The sequence below is a fragment of the Pygocentrus nattereri genome, chromosome 30 (assembly GCF_015220715.1).
Source record: "Pygocentrus nattereri isolate fPygNat1 chromosome 30, fPygNat1.pri, whole genome shotgun sequence".
In the NCBI taxonomy this organism is placed as follows: Eukaryota; Metazoa; Chordata; class Actinopteri; order Characiformes; family Serrasalmidae; genus Pygocentrus; species Pygocentrus nattereri.
Window position 1 is genome coordinate 2,956,994 of NC_051240.1, and position 20,256 is coordinate 2,977,249.

Below are 20,256 nucleotides of genomic sequence, written 5' to 3' on the forward strand. Positions count from 1 at the left end.
TTTCCAGTATTATTCATCAGTCTTAATCATCCTTCCAAATTATTATGCAATGCGTAATGTAAATATGTAAACACCAAAGAAAATCTCTGATTTGCTGACATTGTGCCTTACTGTGCGCCTGTAAAGCGTGCTGCAGGTTCTAGATGCACATTTTGTTAAGTTCAGGATAGGTATCATGCCGTACCAGTATAAGCATCAGATGTTTACCCACGCTCAAATCTGACTTGCTTCCACAGCAACACTACACACATCTGTTTATATGCAAATGAAAGACAAACAGATTGAAATGACATTTTATTATTAAGTCAAGTGTTTACAAACAATGTGAACTCTGTGCCGACTACAACAGTCCAATAACATCAGCATCTCACTGTAAGAAGATCTATGAAAACCCTGAGTTCTCCTTCTACACTGAAGTTGAGTTCTGTGATCTAGAACAGAGCTGTATAAGAAACAATGACATTTCTAGCTCTGACTATGAGACTGTCTAGAGTAATAAAGTTCTCCTCAGAGCAGCTAGACCCGACTCTGAGACTGTCTAGAGTAATAAAGTTCTCCTCAGAGCAGCTAGTCCCAACTCTGAGACTGTCTAGAGTAATAAAGTTCCCCTCAGAGCAGCTAGTCCCAACTCTGAGACTGTCTAGAGTAATAAAGTTCCCCTCAGAGCAGCTAGTCCCAACTCTGAGACTGTCTAGAGCAGGGGTGGGCAAACTACGGCCCGTGGGCCACATCCGGCCGGTTGGCCCTTTTGATCCGGCCCGCGGAGGATTGGTACAGAATTGTTCAAATCAATCATATCATAATTTTGACTGCGTTCATTTAATCTTGTTCTGCAATGTCTGGCGTTCCACCAGGTGGCGCATTAGGCACAGCGATACATTGACTTGATTTTACGGAGCCAGGGGCTACTCTCCTTCATTACTCTGCTTCTGCTCTGAACCCATCTGTAACCATGAGTGGGCCAAAGAAAAGAAAAGTCGACAGTGAGTGCCGAGTGTTCAATAAGGAATGGACAACTAAATACTTTTTCACTGAAGTCCGATCAAAGGCTGTATGTCTGATTTGCCACAAAACCGTTGCGGTTTTAAAGGAATACAACATTAGCCGTCACTTTTCCACTAAGCACGTTAATTATGCTAACAACCTGTCAACGCAAGAGCGGACAGCTACTGCTCAGAGGTTGGCAGCTGGTTTGCAGGCTCAGCAAAACACCTTTATCCGACAAACTGCCATCCAAGAAACAACCATGAAGGCGAGTTATTTGCTGGCATTCAAATTAGCAAAGACCAGCAAGCCTTTCTCCGAAGGGGAGCTTCTCAAACACTGCATGGTAGAGGCAGCAGATATCTTGTGTCCTGAGAGCAAGAACAAGTTTGAAAAAATGAGCTTATCACGCAGGACAGTGACTCGTCGTGTTGAGCTAATTGACAAAGACTTAGCTAGCAAGCTAAACAAAAAATTGGAGTTGTTTACATTATATTCCTTGGCACTGGAAGAAAGTAATGATATAAAGGACACTGCTCAGGTTTTAATTTTTATCAGAGGGATAAATGACAGTTTTGAGATAACAGAGGAGTTTTTGGCCCTAAAAAGTCCCTAAAGGGGACAACACGGGAGAGGACGTGTACGACAGCGTGTCGGCTGTCATGGAGAGGCACAAGCTATCTTGGAGAGCGCTCGCCAATGTTACCACAGATGGATCGCCAAATCTGACTGGAAGAAACGTCGGGCTGCTCAAAAGAATCCAGGACAGGGTGAAAGAGGACAACCCGGAGCAAGAGGTGATTTTCCTACACTGCATAATCCACCAGGAAGCACTGTGTAAATCCGTATTGCAGCTTAACCACGTAGTGAAGCCAGTTGTAAAAGTCGTTAACTATATTCGAGCGAGGGGCCTTCAGCATCGTCAATTTATTAAGTTTCTTGAAGAAACTGATGCTGATCACCAGGACTTGCTTTACCACTCCAATGTCCGCTGGTTAAGTTTGGGGAAAGTGCGTCAACGAGTGTGGGAGCTCAAACAGGAGATTATCTCATTTTTGGAGCTAATTGAGAAAGGTGACGATTTTCCTGAGCTGAGTGACACAGATTGGCTTGGTGATTTAGCTTTTGCTGTGGACATACTGACGCACATGAATGAGCTGAACATGAAGCTACAAGGAAAAGACCAGTTCGTGCATGAAATGTGCACAAACGCGAGAGCCTTCAAAACCAAGCTAGCTCTTTTCTCAAAGCAAATGTCAAACAAGTCATTCACTCATTTCCCCACGCTGGCTACGCTGAAAGAGGCCCCTCAACATGTGAAAGAATACACAAAATCATTGGACGACCTGCATGGAGAATTCTGCCGTCGGTTCTCTGATTTTGGAAAAATTGACAAGTCACTTCACCTGGTGTCTTGTCCGTTCACACAGGACCCTGAAATGGCACCACGGGAGTTGCAGTTGGAACTGATTGATCTTCAGTGTGACACTGTCTTAAAGGAGAAGTTCAACTCTCTTAAACTGGATGAGTTTTATGCTTCATTAAGCACAGACAAATTTCCAAACATCCGGAAGATGGAACAGAGGATGTTGGTGTTGTTTGGCTCTACATATGTGTGTGAACAGACTTTTAGTGTGATGAACACCACAAAGCACCCCACAGATCCCAGCTGAGTGATGAACACCTCAGATCTGTTCTGAGAATTGCCACAACAAAACTAACACCAGACTTCGATACACTGGCAAAAAAGGGGGATCAGCAACACTGTTCCCACTAAAAGTGACTAAGTTTTAACACTGTTATGCCTTTTATATGTTTAAGTTTGACATGTATGCACCTGGAGCTGGCCCGGCCCGTCTGTCAAATTTTAGAAGTCAACGTGGCCCCTGAGCCAAAAGGTTTGCCCACCCCTGGTCTAGAGTAATAAAGTTCCCCTCAGAGCAGCTAGTCCCAACTCTGAGACTGTCTAGAGTAATAAAGTTCCCCTCAGAGCAGCTAGTCCCAACCCTGAGACTGTCTAGAGTAATAAAGTTCCCCTCAGAGCAGCTAGTCCCAACTCAGAGACTGTCTAGAGTAATAAAGTTCCCGTCAGAGCAGCTAGACCTGACTCTGAGACTGTCTAGAGTAATAAAGTTCCCCTCAGAGCAGCTAGACCCAACTCTGAGACTGTCTAGAGTTCTGTTACAAGTTCAATGTAACCTTTAATGCCTTTGAATTAGTGTAGAGCCCCACCTTGTGGTGTATCGTAGAATCTGTCTATGTTTCTGTTTCCTGTTAAAACTGAGGTTATACAGGAAGTGTATTGCTAACACATGGAGAGGAGGCAGCCAGTACCAGTTCACGTGCTTCAATCTGCTTTCATCCTGCTCTTTGATGGCATCCTCATATGTATATACATATATATTATGTTCTTAATAATTCTGCATCAGTATAAGCTAGTATTTTTGTGCTTCAAGATGTTATTGTTATTGCGTTAGCTAGAGTGATGCATGTCTGCTTTAAATGCTAATGCATAGGATGCTGGTCTCTGTAATGTGAGAGAACTCTTGCCATGTAGATGTTCCTTTGTTTATGGTAAACATGTAGCTAAGCATACAACAAGGTTAATGCCGGGCTATATTTATTTACAGTTTCACCCTTTTCAAATCATTAAACCTGTGGAAAAACAGACAAGTGTCTTCAGAGTCGTGGTTGAAGAAAGGTGTTTATCTGACTGTCAGGTCACATCATCCCTTATGTGAATAGAGGACAGTACAGTGAAAAGAGGCTCTTTTCATACCATAGGACAACGCAGTTCACAGCACAACTCAAAACTGGTATCACACTTCTGTGTTGGCTACATCAGCGAATACTCTCTCTAATACCATGGACGAAGAGCAGGCATCTTCCCTACACACTAGGTCTTGCACCTCACGCTCTTCCCAGCGCTCCAGAAGTTCAGTCACAGTTACTGCTGCCACAAGGGCTCGGGCAAGATCACTGTCAGGTCACATCATCCCTTATGTGAATAGAGGACAGTACACTGAGACTGTCTAGAGTAATAACGTTCCCCTCAGAGCAGCTAGTCCCAACTCAGAGACTGTCTAGAGTAATAAAGTTCTGTGAGGTGTTTGTCCATTAGTCACTGTCTGATAGTTTGACCTGTGCTTTTAGCCTGTAAATCTTCCAACAGATAAAAGAGCAGACAGACACTAAACGGAGCAGGTAATGGCCATGGCTGCACAGGAGGTGTGGGCACAGGCCTGGGAAACACTGTAGCCATGACAAAAGAGCCTTAAAAGCAGATGAATAGTTGTGACTCTTAGCTGGGAGCTGTGTATATGTGCTTAATGGGCTCTGCTGTGATTCAATAAACAAAGCTCTTGTCTACAGCTACGTTTTCTGTGACTTCTAAACACACTGAACCAGTTACTGACTCACTCTTATTTTTTGCAGTTATCAGATTATTCAGCAAAATGTAAAGACACTCTTTACACTCCTTTGTCATTGTTTTTTTTAATGAAAAATAAAGATGGACGAAGAGTTAGCATTATAGCATCCTGCTACTGGTTAGTGAGAAGCTGTGGATGCATGGGAGGCATGTAGTTTAATCGCTACAGCTGCAAGAAAAGAGACCTAAAAGCATGTACGTAGTTGTGAACTTTAGTTTGGATCTGTGTATATGTGCTTAATGACTGATGACCTGCCTGCAGTCCCAGCCATTTGGAGCACTGGCAGTGGTTCTTACCACTGCATGATTAAATAAAAGAGCTTCTTTCTAAAGCGCTATGTTTCCTGTGTCTTTTTTTAAAGGTAACAACAGGCACTGAGAGCAATGATTAAGGCGGCACAGCAAGGTTCATCAGCAAACCCCAGCTGGAAGATGGCAAGGTGAGGCTGTAGGCCAGAGTCGGTGTGGGAAGGCCTGGTGACAGGCCTGATAGCGAGCCCTGCACAGAGAGGCTGGAGACTAGAAGCAGTGTGCATGGCCAAGGGTCAGGCTCAGTGGTGTCTCAGTGGGTGACATGGTGGGTGATGGAGATAGTGGAGAGGGGTGCGCTGCTGCTGTTGACACCTCTCCAAATAGTGCAAGGAGTGATGGTGCAAGCTGTGAGGAGTATCGCCCTGCTGGGGAGGAATACGCAGTGCTCGGTCTCTCTCTGCTCCGGTGCTCCTGGGAAAAAGGCCATGCCCCTGAGGAAGGACCAACAGCACATGCAGCATAGACAGTGGCCATTCTATTGGGGGTAGTCATGGGCTGGAGGTTGGGGAACCAGCCTCCTGACCGGAAGGTTGCCAGTTCAATCCCCAGAGATGACAGCACACGACTGAGGTGTCCTTAAGCAAGGCTCCTAACCCCCAACTGCTCCCCGGGTGCTGCGGATTGGGCTGCACACCGCTCCAGGCAAGTGTGCTCACTGCCCCCTTGTGTGTGTGTGTGTGTGTGTGTGTGTGTGTGTGTGTGTGTGTGTGTGTGTGTGTGTGTGTGTGTGTGTGTGTGTGTGCTCACTAGAGTGTATGTGGTCACTTCACAGATGGGTTAAATGTGGAGATGACATTTCCCCGTTGTGGGACTAATAAGGGTCACTTAATCTTAGTCTATAACCCCTGTTACAGAGCCTGCGAGGGGGTACACTGTGCTCCCACACACCTCAGGGTCTCTACTCTACTCTACTCTACAGGGTCTCGCACTCTGTGGGGTTGCCGGGTTGGCTCTTCAGAAAATGGAGAGCAATTCCACTACTGGCTAGCGTGAAGGCATGTAGGAGGCCATACATACAAGGGAAGTGCCGCAGCTGTGATATGAACAACTTGTGACTGTTAGTGTGGAGCTGTTTAGATGCATTTAATAGTCTATGTTGTGCTGGGTGTGGGCTGCTTAGTTAGGTAATAGTGCAGTGGTGGTGCCTAGTGCAGTGAGAGCTGTATGGATATTTAACAAAAGCTCCCATCTAAAGTGCTACATTTCCTGCACCTTCTCCCTCTGTGCTGACACAGCTGAACCACGGATGTGGGTTGCTATAGAGTTTAAGCAATCTAGAGGCCACATGTTTACGTCTCATTCTCTCACTCTCATGTCACATTCAACATTTCTCATATGTGCTTTTAAGGTTCTTCTCAAAAATCATACCCACAGAGAGAATGCATGAAACTGGAAGCTGCTAATGTTTCTGGGAATGCGCAGTGGTGGACGAAGTACTTGAGTTAGAGTGGAGATACCCACAGAGGACCCAGGTAAAATATTACCCAAGTAAAATACAAGTCCTCCCTTTAAACCTGCATTTGAGTAAAAGCACCAAAGTATTAGCCTTCAAATTACTGAAGTATCGGAAGTAAAAGCACTAAAAGATAAATTATGACTCTAATGTCCAACAAGACTCTTGCTTCGTTAACTTTAGGTGAAAATACTCCAGTGTTACTCTTGGTAAACCAAACTTTTAGTAGAATATCATTAATTAGTCTGAGGCTGATGTCTATTAGAATTATCAGAAGCACAAAACACTGAAGGCAAACAATTTCCATTAGGTAGAACCGAGTGGCCCTGAAATAACCTTTTATAAACAAGCAAAGTCTCAGTTTAGGTTTTGTTTGCAACTTAGTTACAAGTTTATTTTTAATAAAAACTGGCTTTAAACTCAGGATCACAGATGAGCTCCTTTACTATGTTGATCTGTAGGCGTCTGTTCATAAACATAAACCAGCCCAAACTCATTTACTATAAAATGAAATGGTGTTTGTAGAAATTCAGAAAAAAGCCGCGTCAGTCTCGACTGCATATGTGGACATATTTCTATATTGTGCTCTATTTACACAAAGTTAGGTTAGTTCATCATTTATGTTGAACAGACTCTCCCAAAGTTTTACGCTGCTGCGCTGACACTGAACTGTGTGCTGCACTGGGTCGGTATGACCAACAGGTCAAAGCAAGCTCAGAACAAAGTGACCGCTGTGCCCTGATTGGTGGGCTTACTTCACACTTCTTTGTTTTGACACGTTGTGTTTTTATACATACGTACGCCAAAAGGATGACAGATTTCACAAAATGTAGTGGAGTAAAAAGTCAGATTTTTTTACTTTGAAATGTAGTGGAGTGAAAGTAAAAAGTCGCCCAAAATGGAAATACTTGAGTAAAGTACAGATACACTAAAAATCGACTTAAGTACAGTAACTAGTTACATTTATACATTTACTTAGCTATTGTCCACCAATGGAAGGCACAACCAAAAGTTTGCAAGCTAGCCCACCTGTCTGTAGGTGCCTGTCACTCATTCATTTCTTTATCCTCACAACAACATTGAGTGCATTTACACACATAATCTGATCACTATTGGACTTTGCAGTTATCTGCTTATTCAAATGGGTGCATAAACAGCCCACTCTGATTGATTCTGATAGAAATCTGGTAATGGAAGCTGGATTGGAACTCATAAATGAGAGTTCTCAGTGCAAGTGTACTCTTACTCACATTTCTTTTATTTCTCTGAGCCTGCGCATGTGTGAAAACAGCAAGCAGTGCTAAACACAGCACCTGAAAGACACAGCACAACACTTTAGGAGCAACGCTGAAAGTGACCATACACTTGCAAACTGAACAATCTTCTAGATGATGTATGTTCACAGTTTCAGCTAAGATCACTCAATGTTTTAAAAATGCTGATCATGACTTTTTAGGCTTATGTTGCGTTTACGTCAAGTCTAATTCTGTGAGTTTATTGGCTGGTTAGGAAAATCTGATTACTGCCTGGCTCGTGTAAACCCAGAGTTTCCCCATTATCCATTCACCCAGAGCATGAAAGTTGCAGTTGTCAGATTCCTGAATTGTATTGAGTGCGTGTTGCTTGGTCATTGCTTTGTCTGTCCATCTGTTCATTCGTCCCTTTGTGTGTATGTCTGTCTTTTCAGTCGTGATGTTTTTGTCCAGTTACTGCCACATAAAAGCTGTTTTATTGTAATGATTTGTATAATATAATGTTTATAAGATATAATGATATATTATAATTATATAATATAATATAAGATATAATATAATTTATCACTGCTGTGATTCAACTCTCTTTCCTGACTCGCTGTGTTTCCTGTGTCTGCTCATGCTGCACATATGCCACGGTACAAAACCACAGATGAGGTTACTATAGGGGTTAAACTGAACAAAAAGGTCTAACAGCTCTCACACATTCAGATCTCAATCTCTTGCTCTCACGCCACACTCATGCTTATTTCCATCTTACCTCAAAAAGACCCACCCACAATGAAAATACAGGGAACTGAGAACTGCCAATTTGTGATGTTTCCAGCAATGCAGTCACATAGTGTTAGCCAGTTGATTTAGATTACAGCAAAATATTCTTCAAATTTTGTTAATCATGTTTCAATCTTGTTCTTGCATGTAAACAGCAAACATGTACTAATTAAATCCACTGAATAATGTTCCAATGGCCAATAAGTGACTGAGATTCCACCATATTTCGCTCCTCTCGATGCAAACGGGCCCGTCCTAATCTTCTCTTTGAGGCACAGTATTTATTCAAAACTAGAGATATTTCACAGAGCTAATTTGATTTATATTATATGCCATAGTGTAACATGGAAAAACAAAAATGAGTGCTGAGTTGGTGGTAAGACTGTTGCTTGAGGCCATTCCTTCAGATTCTTCATGTAGTGAGAGTGAGAGCAGTGAAAAGGATTGTCAGGGAGATCGGGGCAGTTATGGAGTCCAGGGGAATAAAAAACGACAAAGGTAGGGAAAGTGACCAGGGCGGTGACCCAGTTGCAAATTCACACATTCTGTAAAGCAAGCAGTTTCCGAAAGACAAGACGACCTTGAGGGAGGTCCATTGCTATGTGGTAACAGGTTTAGTGAGGGCCAAGACTAATTCTATTCATTCTAATTAAGACTGAAGACTGTCAGCTGACAGAAGAGCACAGTACACACCATACATATTAAGAGAGAAGCACAAATCTGAAGCTGCTCATCTCCCAATGTACAGCACATCAAGATGATGTGACAAGTGCAGCACTAAAAAGGGGTTGCACTGCAACTAGACAAAGAACTGATTTCATCTCAAAACAATGAAATCAGAGAGCGAGCGGAGTATTAAGTGAGAAATGTAAATGACATAGTCAGTGCCACTTAGTGCACAGTGGTTCCTCAAAAGAAACCACCTCAGAAATGACCTTTGACCCTGAACCTAAAAAATCTCACCCAAAATCTATTTTAGTTTAATGGCTTGTAAATTCTTCTTATCAACAAATCTGATATTTTATAAGAAATTCTGTATGTGTGCCTGAAAGGGATAAACATTCATTCATATATTAATTTATTTTAATCCGTGGTTAAATTCAGTCGTCTGGTCAGATGGGATGTTTTACTGATTTTCAACAAAACAATATAAAGTACAAATTTGAGTGTGAATAAAACCGGAAGCTTCATTTCAAATACAAAATTTCAGTGTACACACGTTCTGTGTCATTTTTTTCTCTGTCATGCTAAATTTAGATCTTGGACATTAAGTTTTTTCAACTTAAGCTTGAACACAAACATGCCATCACAAGCAGTTTCCTGTCAGATAGGAGGTGGTGAGGAGGTTTGCAAGTGCAGCCAGAAGAAATCAGTCCTCAGTGATGGCAAAGGAAAAATACGGTACACAGCTTTAATTTATACTTTAACTCATTTTCAAAAAAGGGTTGTAATAGTAAATGAAACAGCCTATAATGCTAAAGCTGAGACTGATGGAAATAACACAGCAGTTACACTGATAATGGAAGATGAGTGTTGGGTCTTATTGTCTTATTGTTTATATTGTTTCTGTTGTAGTGAGTTTGATTCTGTGTATCTAGAACTGTTCACTCAGAGGGGTTCTACCTAATGATTTAAGCAATCACGCAATATCACTCACACAGACCGGCTATCAGGCTGCATTAGAGCTCCCACTGCAGGGTTTATACTGTATTGATCACTGTATTGATCAGATACTGACACATTAAGATTAATTAATTAAAGTTTTTTGTTTTTCTCTGCAGGCGACTCCCAGACGTTTGACCCTAATTTTAAAGGGCCCATTCACAACAGGTGAGAGGGACTGTTATTCACTTCACTGATGCTGTTGTAACAGTTTATAACCTGTGCTTTAAGTCTGCTGTAAGAAGTATTTTCCTGTTTCGATTCTCATTTCTGTCAAATGTTTCTGCCTCATCTTTGGTGTTCTGGCAAATTGAGTTGACGAAACCTTGTCAAAATATCCTACCGTAGTGCATATTTATAGGTAGCACTCTACATAAAAGTATGATGAGATTAGATATGTGAGATTTTAACAGCCTAAATCAGTTTATTGAATGTATTAAAAGAGCATTAAAAGAATAATTTTGAGAGACTACATCAGCTTATCAGGGTGTTAGAAGGAATATTATGTTCAATTTGTACTGAATTAGCATTTAAAACACAATAAAATGTTTGAAACGTCAAGTTACTACAATGCTCGGTAGGTCTACTCCATCATTAGGACACGTTGTTAGACCACTGGACACACCACTGACCACATGGTTGTAAAGTTACAATTTGAACAACAGTGTTGTCTGTTCAGTTATAAGCTGTTTCTAATTCAATTCTGATTTAACTCTAATTCTACATTAATTGAACTTTTTCTAATTCCATTGTTAATCAGTTGCAATTCTAAAATATTTCTAATTCAATTCTTATTCAGTTTTAATTCTGGTTCTAGTTTAATTCTGAATCATTTGTAATTCAATTCTAATTCCATTGTAAAACAACTCTAATTCGGGCATAATACTCCAGAGCCCATACTAAACAAATTATGCTTTTAATTTAATACCAGCAAGCAGAGTTGCAACACTGGTTAGGGTCCTAAAGACCAGCATTTTACAATAAAACAATTGTTTATTGTTTTGATGATTCTGTAAAGGTATGAGTTTTGTCATACACTGACTGGCCACTGCATTAAGTCCAGCTTGTACACGGGGAAGTGGACTTAATAAAGTGGCTGGATGGTCTACTCTATTAAAGTACAATTGACTGATGTTTGAATGCTATAAAATTAAACACTTCTGTGTTCATTGAGCTCAGCAACTCATTTATTGTTAGGAACTTGAGTAGAGGCTCTTCTGATTGACTGTGAAGAATATTTATGTTCAGTTAAAGAGCAGAACTGCACTGGCCTTATATATGCTCACACACACACACACACACACACACACACACACAAACTCAGTGTTAGTGTGAGCTGCAGGCCAGTTCCTCTCTCAGAGTTACCAGCACAGTGTTTACAGCTTAGCTCAGTGTGTACAATTCAACGTAGTGTATATAACTCAGCGCAGTGTGTATATCTCAGCACAAATTGTGTAACTCAGTGTAGTGTGTATAACTCAACGCATTGTGTATAACTCAGAACTCTGTGTGTAACTCTGCGCTGTGTGTTTAGCTTAGTGCAGTGTGTATAAGGCAGCACTGTGAGTATAGCTTAGTGCAGTGTGTATAGCTCAGCAATATGTGTATAGCTTAGTGAAGTGTGTATAACTCTTCACTGTGAGTATATCTTAGTGCAGTGTGTATAACTCAGTACTGTGTGTATAACTTAGTGCAGTGTGTATAGCTCAGCAATATGTGTATTCCTCAGTGAAGTGTGTATAACTCAGTACTGTGTGTATATCTTAGTGCAGTGTGTATAACTCAGTACTGTGAGTATAGCTTAGTGCAGTGTGTATAACTCAGTACTGTGAGTATAGCTTAGTGCAGTGTGTATAACTCAGTACTGTGAGTATAGCTTAGTGCAGTGTGTATAACTCTTCACTGTGTGTTTAGCTTAGTGCAGTGTGTATAACTCAGTACTGTGAGTATAGCTTAGTGCAGTATGTATAACTCAGTACTGTGTGTTTAGCTTAGTGCAGTGTGTATAACTCAGTACTGTGAGTATAGCTTAGTGCAGTGTGTCTAACTCAGTACTGTGAGTATAGCTTAGTGCAGTGTGTATAACTCAGTATTGTGAGTATAGCTTAGTGCAGTGTGTCTAACTCAGTACTGTGAGTATAGCTTAGTGCAGTGTGTATAACTCAGTACTGTGCTATAACTCAAGTGCAGTGTGTATAACTGAGCATAGTGTGTATAATCCAGCATATTGTGTAATTTGCTGTGTGTGTAGGAGCTGCACTGATGTTCTTTGCTGTCTGCTCTTCACTCTGGGCTTGCTGGGTTACCTAACAGTCGGATGTCTTGGTGAGTTTTGTCATCTGTAAAATAAATAAATCCTCTATCTCTATATCTATCTAGCTATCTCTCTATCTATCTCTTCAGTGTACTTGAACTCTGAGCTCATTTGAGTGGATGAAGAACTAAATTGTGAGTGAATAAACAATATCGTAATAAACACTAACTAGAAAAGTGCCTTTCCTGTAGAAAATGCAGAGTGATTCGGCAGCTTAAGCAACGCCCAAACAGTTGCTAAGGTGTTTCCAAATTATTCTTATGCCAATTTAAGTGGTTGACATTGAATTCCAGGCGGTTGCTAAGGCTTTGCTATGTCGTTGCAATTGTTCCCACATGGTTATCATGGTGTTACAAATTAATTTGTGTCATAATTATGTATGCACAAACTTCTGCACCCCATTCATTCTTTGTGGGGAAACAAATCGTAATTTAACAATAAAAGTACGAAATCAAAAATCTGTATAAAAGCCATTAACCAAAAAATCTGGAATTGTCAGTACCTCAAAAACGGCAGGATGAGTTAGTGGACAAAAATCCAGCAGTCATAGGAAAAAAGTATTGCATCTGATAGCAATAGTGTTGCATGTTGCTTTGCCATGAGCAATCACTAATCATATACCAATCTGTACACAATTACAATCATTATTAATGCCAACAACATACCCCTCCCATCCCCCACCACCCCCCAGCCTGGTTTCAGGGTGACCTACGGAGGGTGATTCATCTCACAGACAGCAGGGGGCAGTTCTGTGGTCAGAAGGGAACCCCACTGGAGTGAGTGCATTAAACACACTCACAGTCACTCACTCACTTACTCACTCAGTCACATGTACACGCAGGCACACACACACAGTTCAATTCAGTGAAAACATGAGTTCTCTGGCGAGCTCAGTCGATCCTCACTCTATGTGTGTGTATATGCAGGAAGAAGCCCTTGCTGTTTTATATAAATAGTCTGAAGTGTTTGAGTTTGACGGTGCTGCTGGAGTTCCAGTGTCCTACCACACAGGTAATACCCATTTACCCCAACATAAAGCTCTCAGTACCCAACCATATTACTCCACCCCACCTGCTCTGTGATTACACTGCGTCAGCCGAACTGCTGTGTGCAGTTATCTTGTTATTGATGTGATATTGATATTGTGTGTGTGTGTGTGTGTAGATCTGTGTGGAGAAATGTCCAGAGCGGTCCCTGACGCTGGCGAATGCTAAACGGAACACAGAGGACAAGCAGTACTACTCACAGTTCTGTAAGGAGGGAGTGAATATTGCACTGGTGAGTTAAACATACACACATTTACTCTCTAACACACACACACACACACGTTACTGAGAAAATACCCCTTACACATCTTACACAATTGAATACAGTTTACTTGAATTATTCAGTTATTGAGTTGATTAAATTGAGTAGAGGTGATTGAATCTGTTGATTTGGTTGAGATGTGTTGAGTGGATTATATTCAGCTCTGTTAAGCTGATTGAGTTGTGTTGTGTTTGGTTGATTGAGTTGTGTTGAGTTGATAGTGTTGAGTGGTGTATAGATAATTGAGTTGTGCTGTGCTAAATGAATGGTTTTGTGTTTTATTGATTGATTTGTGTTGAGCTGTGATGTTGATTAAGTTGTGTTAATTGATTTGTTTTTAGTTGAACTGATTGAGTCATGATGCGTTACGCAGAGATAATAGAGTTGTCTAGCGTTGTATTTTGTTAGATTGAGCTGTATTGAGATGATTGTGTTCAGTGGAGGTCACTGAGCTGTATTAAGTTGTGTTTATTTGATTGAGCTATTTTAAGTTGTGATTTGATTGAGCTATTTTAAGTTGTGATAAGTTGTGATTGTGATTAAGTTTAAGATTTATTGAGATATGTTGAGTTGGTTGTTCAATTGAGTTATCTTGAGTTGATTGAATTATGTTGACTTGTGTTCAGTTGATTGAGTTGTATTGAGTTGATTGAATTGAGTTATGTGTAGTTGGATGAGTTGCATTGAGTTGCGTTTAGTTGATTGAACTGTTTTGAATTTTGTTGAGTTGGGTTAGCCTTCCTCCCGATGACAGCTGGGATAAGCTCCAGCACTCCCCGCGACCCTGAGGGCGAAGTGGCTTAGAAGAAGTTAATTGAGGGGCATTGGGCTGTGTTATATTTATTTGATTGAATTTTGTTTTGTCGGTTTGAGTGAGATTTGATGAGTTATATTATGTTGATTGGGTTGTGTTTAGATGATTGAGCTGTGTTGATTGAGGTTTGTTATATCGATTTGATTGAGTTGAGTTGTATTTAGTTAATTGAGTGGTATTTTGTGGTGTTGTGTTTATTTGATTGAGTTTTGTTATGTTGGCTTGATAGAGATTTGAGTTGACTAAGCTGTGTAAAGTAGGGTTTACTTAACTCTGCTGAGTTGTTTATGGTGAGTTGTACATATTTGATTTAGTTGTATTTAGTTGTTTGATTCGTGTTGGGATGATTGTGTTCTGGTTAGTTTATTCTGATGTGTTGAGTTGTTTAGGTTTTTAGTTTTGTTGAGTTGTGTTGAGTTGAGCTGTGTCGAGTTTGTTGTTCAGTGCAACTGACATTGTTATTTTTGTTTCTTTTTATTTACAGCCGGATGTTGAACTCCTGAAAGACGAAATGTGTCCAGATATGATCTTTCGCAGCCAGCCTCGTGAGTTATTCAGTTCTGTATCAGCAACTTTGATCTGACCTGTTCATATGCTGATGGTGGGTGTGTGTGTGTGTGTGTATGTGTGTGTGTGTGTGAATGTAGTTATGTACAGGTGTTTCCCAGTCCTGAATGAAGTTGGTGATAACACTACCATCAACACCCTCTTAAATGCTGCAAGCAAGTCAGTCTGTGTGTGTGTATGTGTGTGCATATGAATGTCAGTGTTAAACTGTCAGTGAGAAGCTGAATACTTTTTTGTTTCTGCAGGGAGTCTAACCCTGTTAGAAAAGCTCAGGAGGTGGCCATGAAGATCTTTCAGGATTACACACAGTCCTGGCAGTGGATCCTGCTGTGAGACTCTCAGCCATTACACACCAACTAACATCAGCATCACACACTCCAAAACACTGTATAACACTGTAAAAAAACTCAATAGGACTGCATAACTCTGTATACCACTAAACACTATACTGCCAAGCATTGTGTCACAGTGTATCATACTTAACACACTGTATAACACCACCTAATGCTGCATAACACACTGTATGACGGTACAATACTGTATGTCTGTCTCTCTATCTGTCTGACTCTCTCTCTCTCTCTCTCTCAGTGGATTAGTAATTTCCATGGTGCTCAGCATGATCTTCATTGTTCTTCTGCGTTTTGTGGCTGGGGTTATAATCTGGACGATAATCATCTCGGTCATCCTCGTTATTGGTTACGGTGAGGACGTTTCTTCTGCTGTAGATCAGACTATTTTCATACCCCAGTAAGAAAACGTCTTAGGATTTCCATTAAATGAAACAGTTGTGTCTACCAGTAAAATCAAACTGAAAATGAACTCAGCAGCATTCAGTGGGGTATGATGATGGTGCACAAAATCACACCCCACTCATCTCATCTCTCTCTCTCTCTCTCTCTCTCTCTCTCTCTCTCTCCCGCTCTCTCCCTCTCTCTCTCTCTCTCTCTCTCTCTCTCTCTCTCCCGCTCTCTCCCTCTCTCTCTCTCTCTCTCTCTCTCTCTCTCTCTCTCTCTCTCTCTCACTCACTCAATCTCTCTCTCTCTCTCTCTCTCTCTCTCTCTCTCTCTCTCTCTCTCTCCCTCTCCCTCTCTCTCTCCCTCTCCCTCTTGCTCTCTTGCTCTCTTGCTCTCTGTCAGGTACCCTCCACTGTTATATGCAGTACGCTGCTCTGAAAGGCCAAGCTGGATCAGATGTTACCATAAAGGATCTGGGTCTGCGGACAGATTTCTCCATCTACCTGCAGATCGAACAGACCTGGCTGGCCTTCAGTGAGTTTGCTACTATTATTATTTTAAATATTAGATTTACTATTATTATTATTATTATTATTACATATGGTGGTTAGCTCATCTTTCAGTCTGTGTGTGTTTCTCTCTCAGCAATTATCCTGGGTATCGTGGAGCTGGTGATCCTTCTCATCCTCATCTTCCTCAGAAAGAGAATCGTCATCGCAATCGCTCTCATTAAAGAGGCCAGCAGGTAAGCTCAGTAAGCTAACATTAGAGTTAGGCTACTAGTGTAAGATTATATCAATGATAATAACACAGTCTAGAGGCTGACCGTGTATCATACAGTCCCTCTTTTTGTGACAGTTTAGAGGGAGTGGTGATGAACTGCCTAAAGGTTTTTGATTAAATGCTGATAAATTTAGCATTTCCTCTGATTTGGAAGTCCAGTGCTGCTATATAAAGCCCCAAGAGCGTTCAGTTCATTGACTGGCTTTCAAAAATCTGCTGGCAAAAATGTGAGATTTCATGTTGTGTTTATGTCCTAAGTGAAAATAAGTTCATCCTTAACATCCTCTACAGATTCAGCATTAATACAATTATGAATTGATTGTAGTTATTATCATTAAAGTGTTATTAAAGTTGTGTTACTGTAATTTTCACCCCATTTATTTTTCAGGGCTCTGACTCATATGATGTCATCGTTATTCTACCCTCTGCTGACCTTTGCCCTCTTGTCTCTGTTGATCGCATACTGGGCCATAACCTCTTTGTATCCATCTCAGAGTTACACACACTCTTATAGCACCACAGACTCACCTCGCAGACACACCACCATCACTCTCGGTCACTTTCACTCAGCTAACAGACAGAGAGATAGAGAGATACATAAACAGATGGATAGACAGACAGTGACAAATGCATAGACGGACAGACAGACAGACAGATGAATAGACAGACAGAAACACAGACATAGTACTGATAAAAGCTGCGTACAAGGTTTACATTTATATTACAAAGTAATCAAATGATTCAAAGTAATTAAACGTAAATATAAAGTGCTCCTATAGAGGAACGTCCAGCTGATCCTTAACCGCCTCCTGCAGCTTCCTGTCCAATCAGCCGATCTATAAAGTTAAAGACACCACAGAGTGTAAATACTCCAACCAGAACTGCGACCCTCAGGTCAGTCTCTAGAAACACCTTTTAATAATATTATCAAGAATTGATAATAATAAAAAGATTATAATAATTTCTACAGTACACATACACACTATATTCTTCTTGTATTGTACCTTTTTCTTGTAAAGTTTGCGTTAATTTATATACTATTAACTTCTACATGATCATTTTCCAAATGTCTTACAAAATAACAGACTGTTATTAGACTGAATATGCAGTCATATATGAAGTTCAAGATGGGGATGTGATGCATGCAGAATGTATGCTGATTTGCACAAATAAAATCATATATATATGTATAAGTTGGGACATTGTGTAAAACAGAAATAATAACAGAATATGATGATTTGCAAATCCTTTTCAACCCGTATTCAATTAAATTCACTACAAAGACAAGATATTTAATGTTCAAATGGATAAACTTTATTGTTTTTTGCAAATATTCACTCATTTTGAATTTGATGCCTGTAACACGTTCCAAGGAAGTTGGGACAGGGGCAACAAAAGACTGGGAAAGTTGAGGAATGCTCAAAAAACACCTGTTTGGAACATTCCACAGGTGAGCAGGTTAATTGGAAACAGGTGAGTGTCATGATTGGGTATAAAGGGAGCATCCCTGAAAGGCTCAGTCGTTCACAAGTAAGGACGGGGCGAGGTTCACCACTTTGTGAACAACTGCGTGAGTAAATAGTCCAACAGTTTAAGAACGTTTCTCAACGTGCAACTGCAAGGAATTTAGGGATTTCATCATCTACAGTCCATAATATCAAAAGATTCAGAGAATCTGGAGAAATCTCTGCAAGTAAGCAGAAAGGCAGAAAACCACATTGACTGCCCGTGACCTTCGATCCCTCAGGCGGCACTGCATTAAAACCGACATCATTCTGTATCGGATATTCCCACATGGGCTCAGGAACACTTCAGAAAACCACTGTCAGTGAACTCAGTTCGTCGCTCCGTCTACAAGTGCAAGTTAAAACTCTGCCATGCAAAGCGAAGCCACATATCAACAACACCCATAAACGCCGCCGGCTTCTCTGGGCCGAGCTCATCTGAGATGGACTGACGCAAAGTGGAAAAGTGTCCTGTGGTCTGTCGAGTCCACATTTCAGATTGTTTTTGGAAATCATGGATGTCGTGTCCTCCGGGCCAAAGAGGAAAAGGGCTGTCCGGATTGTTATCAGCGCAAAGTTCAAAAGCCAGCATCTCTGATGGTGTGGGGGGGTGTTAGTGCCCCTGGCAGGGGTAACCTGCACATCTGTCAAGGCACCATTAATGCTGAAAGGTACATACAGGTTTTGGAGCAACATCTGCTGCCTTCCAAGCAACGTCTTTTTCAGGGACGTCCTGCTTATTTCAGCAAGACAACGCCAAGCCACATTCTGCATGTGTTACAACAGCGTGGCTTCATAGTAAAAGAGTGCGGGTACTAGACTGGCCTGCCTGCAGTCCAGACCGTCTCCCATTGAAAATGTGTGGCGCATTATGAAGCGCAAAATACAACAACGGAGACCCCGGAATGTTGAGCAGCTGAAGTTGTACATCAAGCAAGAATGGGAAAGAATTCCACCTACAAAGCTTCAACAATTAGTGTCCTCAGTTCCCAAACGCTTATTGAGTGTTAAAAGGAAAGGTGATGTAACACAGCAGTAAACATGCCCCTGTCCCAAATTCTTTGGAACGTGTTGCAGGCATCAAATTCAATATGAGTGAATATTTGCAAAAAACAATAAAGGTTATCCGTTTGAACATTAAATATCTTGTCTTTGTAGTGTATTCAATTGAATATAGTTTGAAAAGGATTTGCAAATCATCGTATTCTGTTTTTATTTATGTTTTGCACAATGTCCCAACTTCACTGGAATTGGGGTTGTATTTATATGCATTCTTTCTTTTTTCACAGACATTCATCAGCTCTGAAGCGTTCAAGCACTGCCCAGGTGCGAAATGTCTGTTTGCGTTCTTTGGTGGAGAGACGTTCCTCCATAAGCACCAGATCGTGTTTCAGGTCTATAACTTGTTCATGTTCTTCTGGTGTATGAACTTCGTGATTGCGCTGGGTCAGGTGACCCTGGCTGGGGCCTTTGCCTCCTACTACTGGGCCTTCAAGAAACCGGCTGACATCCCGACGTTCCCTGTCTTCTCCTCACTCGGACGGGCCCTCAGGTGTATTCACTATTCCTACTGCCCAACTCTGTTTAATAGAAACACAAAACCTGGTACAATATTTAGCTAACCATTCAAATTTACAGTCTTAATCTTGAACCTACCAGAGCTGGTAAGCAGAAAACCAACTACACTACATAGAACATAAGTTGGCTTCTTATTTCAATTTTTCATCCCACCTTAAATGGTGCAGCAGTTACGATCTGACGCCTGCGCATCATTTAAGATGGAATGGAAAATCACTCTAAGATACTGGCAAGTAAAAATAAAAATGCCTGTGTGGTTTTTGGCACCATACATAGGCTATTATTACATTGTCACAGCTAAAAACAGGAGCACAAAATCAAGTGATTAGAGTGGATTAATGATGTTCTCTCTCTCTCCTTTAGGTATCATACTGGCTCAATGGCCTTCGGTTCTCTGATCCTCTCCATCATTCAGGTGATCAGGGTGATGCTGGAGTATCTTGAGAAGAAACTGAAATGTGAGCTGGAGTTTTTTCTGTCTCCTGTTTTCTGTCTTACAGTGAAATAACATGAGAAAGCAGCTCGTTTAAATGTGCGGTGCTTCATCAATGCTCAAAGGAGAAGCAGTAGGAGGCTACATGAACCTGTTAGCTAATGTTAGTGTATGTGTTTAGTGATTCTCTTCTGATTAAAGAAACATTTATTGAGGTAAAGTAATGCATTTATTAAGGTCAGCTGATGTTGACTTCGCATTCGCCAGCCACTTGTACATTTAAGTCACTGCAGTGTAACTGCACCTCCATTTAAGGTGGAAAGGAGAATTCCAATGAGAACCTGGTGAATAAGCA

At 41.0% G+C, this 20,256-nt stretch overlaps 1 protein-coding gene across 1 annotated transcript in view; it reads left to right on the top strand.

Moving 5' to 3' along the window:
- Window positions 1-20,256, top strand: part of LOC108416206 (choline transporter-like protein 2) — a 37,737-nt gene that overhangs the window by 9,188 nt on the left and 8,293 nt on the right. The window contains exons 5-21 of the mRNA XM_037536338.1: window positions 1,594-2,572; window positions 2,806-2,882; window positions 9,985-10,033; window positions 12,117-12,190; window positions 12,871-12,955; window positions 13,106-13,190; window positions 13,344-13,457; window positions 14,786-14,846; window positions 14,949-15,027; window positions 15,114-15,197; window positions 15,457-15,569; window positions 16,005-16,136; window positions 16,248-16,347; window positions 16,774-16,866; window positions 17,201-17,279; window positions 19,180-19,442; window positions 19,832-19,926. Coding sequence (XP_037392235.1) covers window positions 1,594-2,572; window positions 2,806-2,882; window positions 9,985-10,033; window positions 12,117-12,190; window positions 12,871-12,955; window positions 13,106-13,190; window positions 13,344-13,457; window positions 14,786-14,846; window positions 14,949-15,027; window positions 15,114-15,197; window positions 15,457-15,569; window positions 16,005-16,136; window positions 16,248-16,347; window positions 16,774-16,866; window positions 17,201-17,279; window positions 19,180-19,442; window positions 19,832-19,926 — 2,562 coding nt within the window. The remainder of the gene's footprint in view (window positions 1-1,593; window positions 2,573-2,805; window positions 2,883-9,984; window positions 10,034-12,116; window positions 12,191-12,870; window positions 12,956-13,105; window positions 13,191-13,343; window positions 13,458-14,785; window positions 14,847-14,948; window positions 15,028-15,113; window positions 15,198-15,456; window positions 15,570-16,004; window positions 16,137-16,247; window positions 16,348-16,773; window positions 16,867-17,200; window positions 17,280-19,179; window positions 19,443-19,831; window positions 19,927-20,256) is intronic.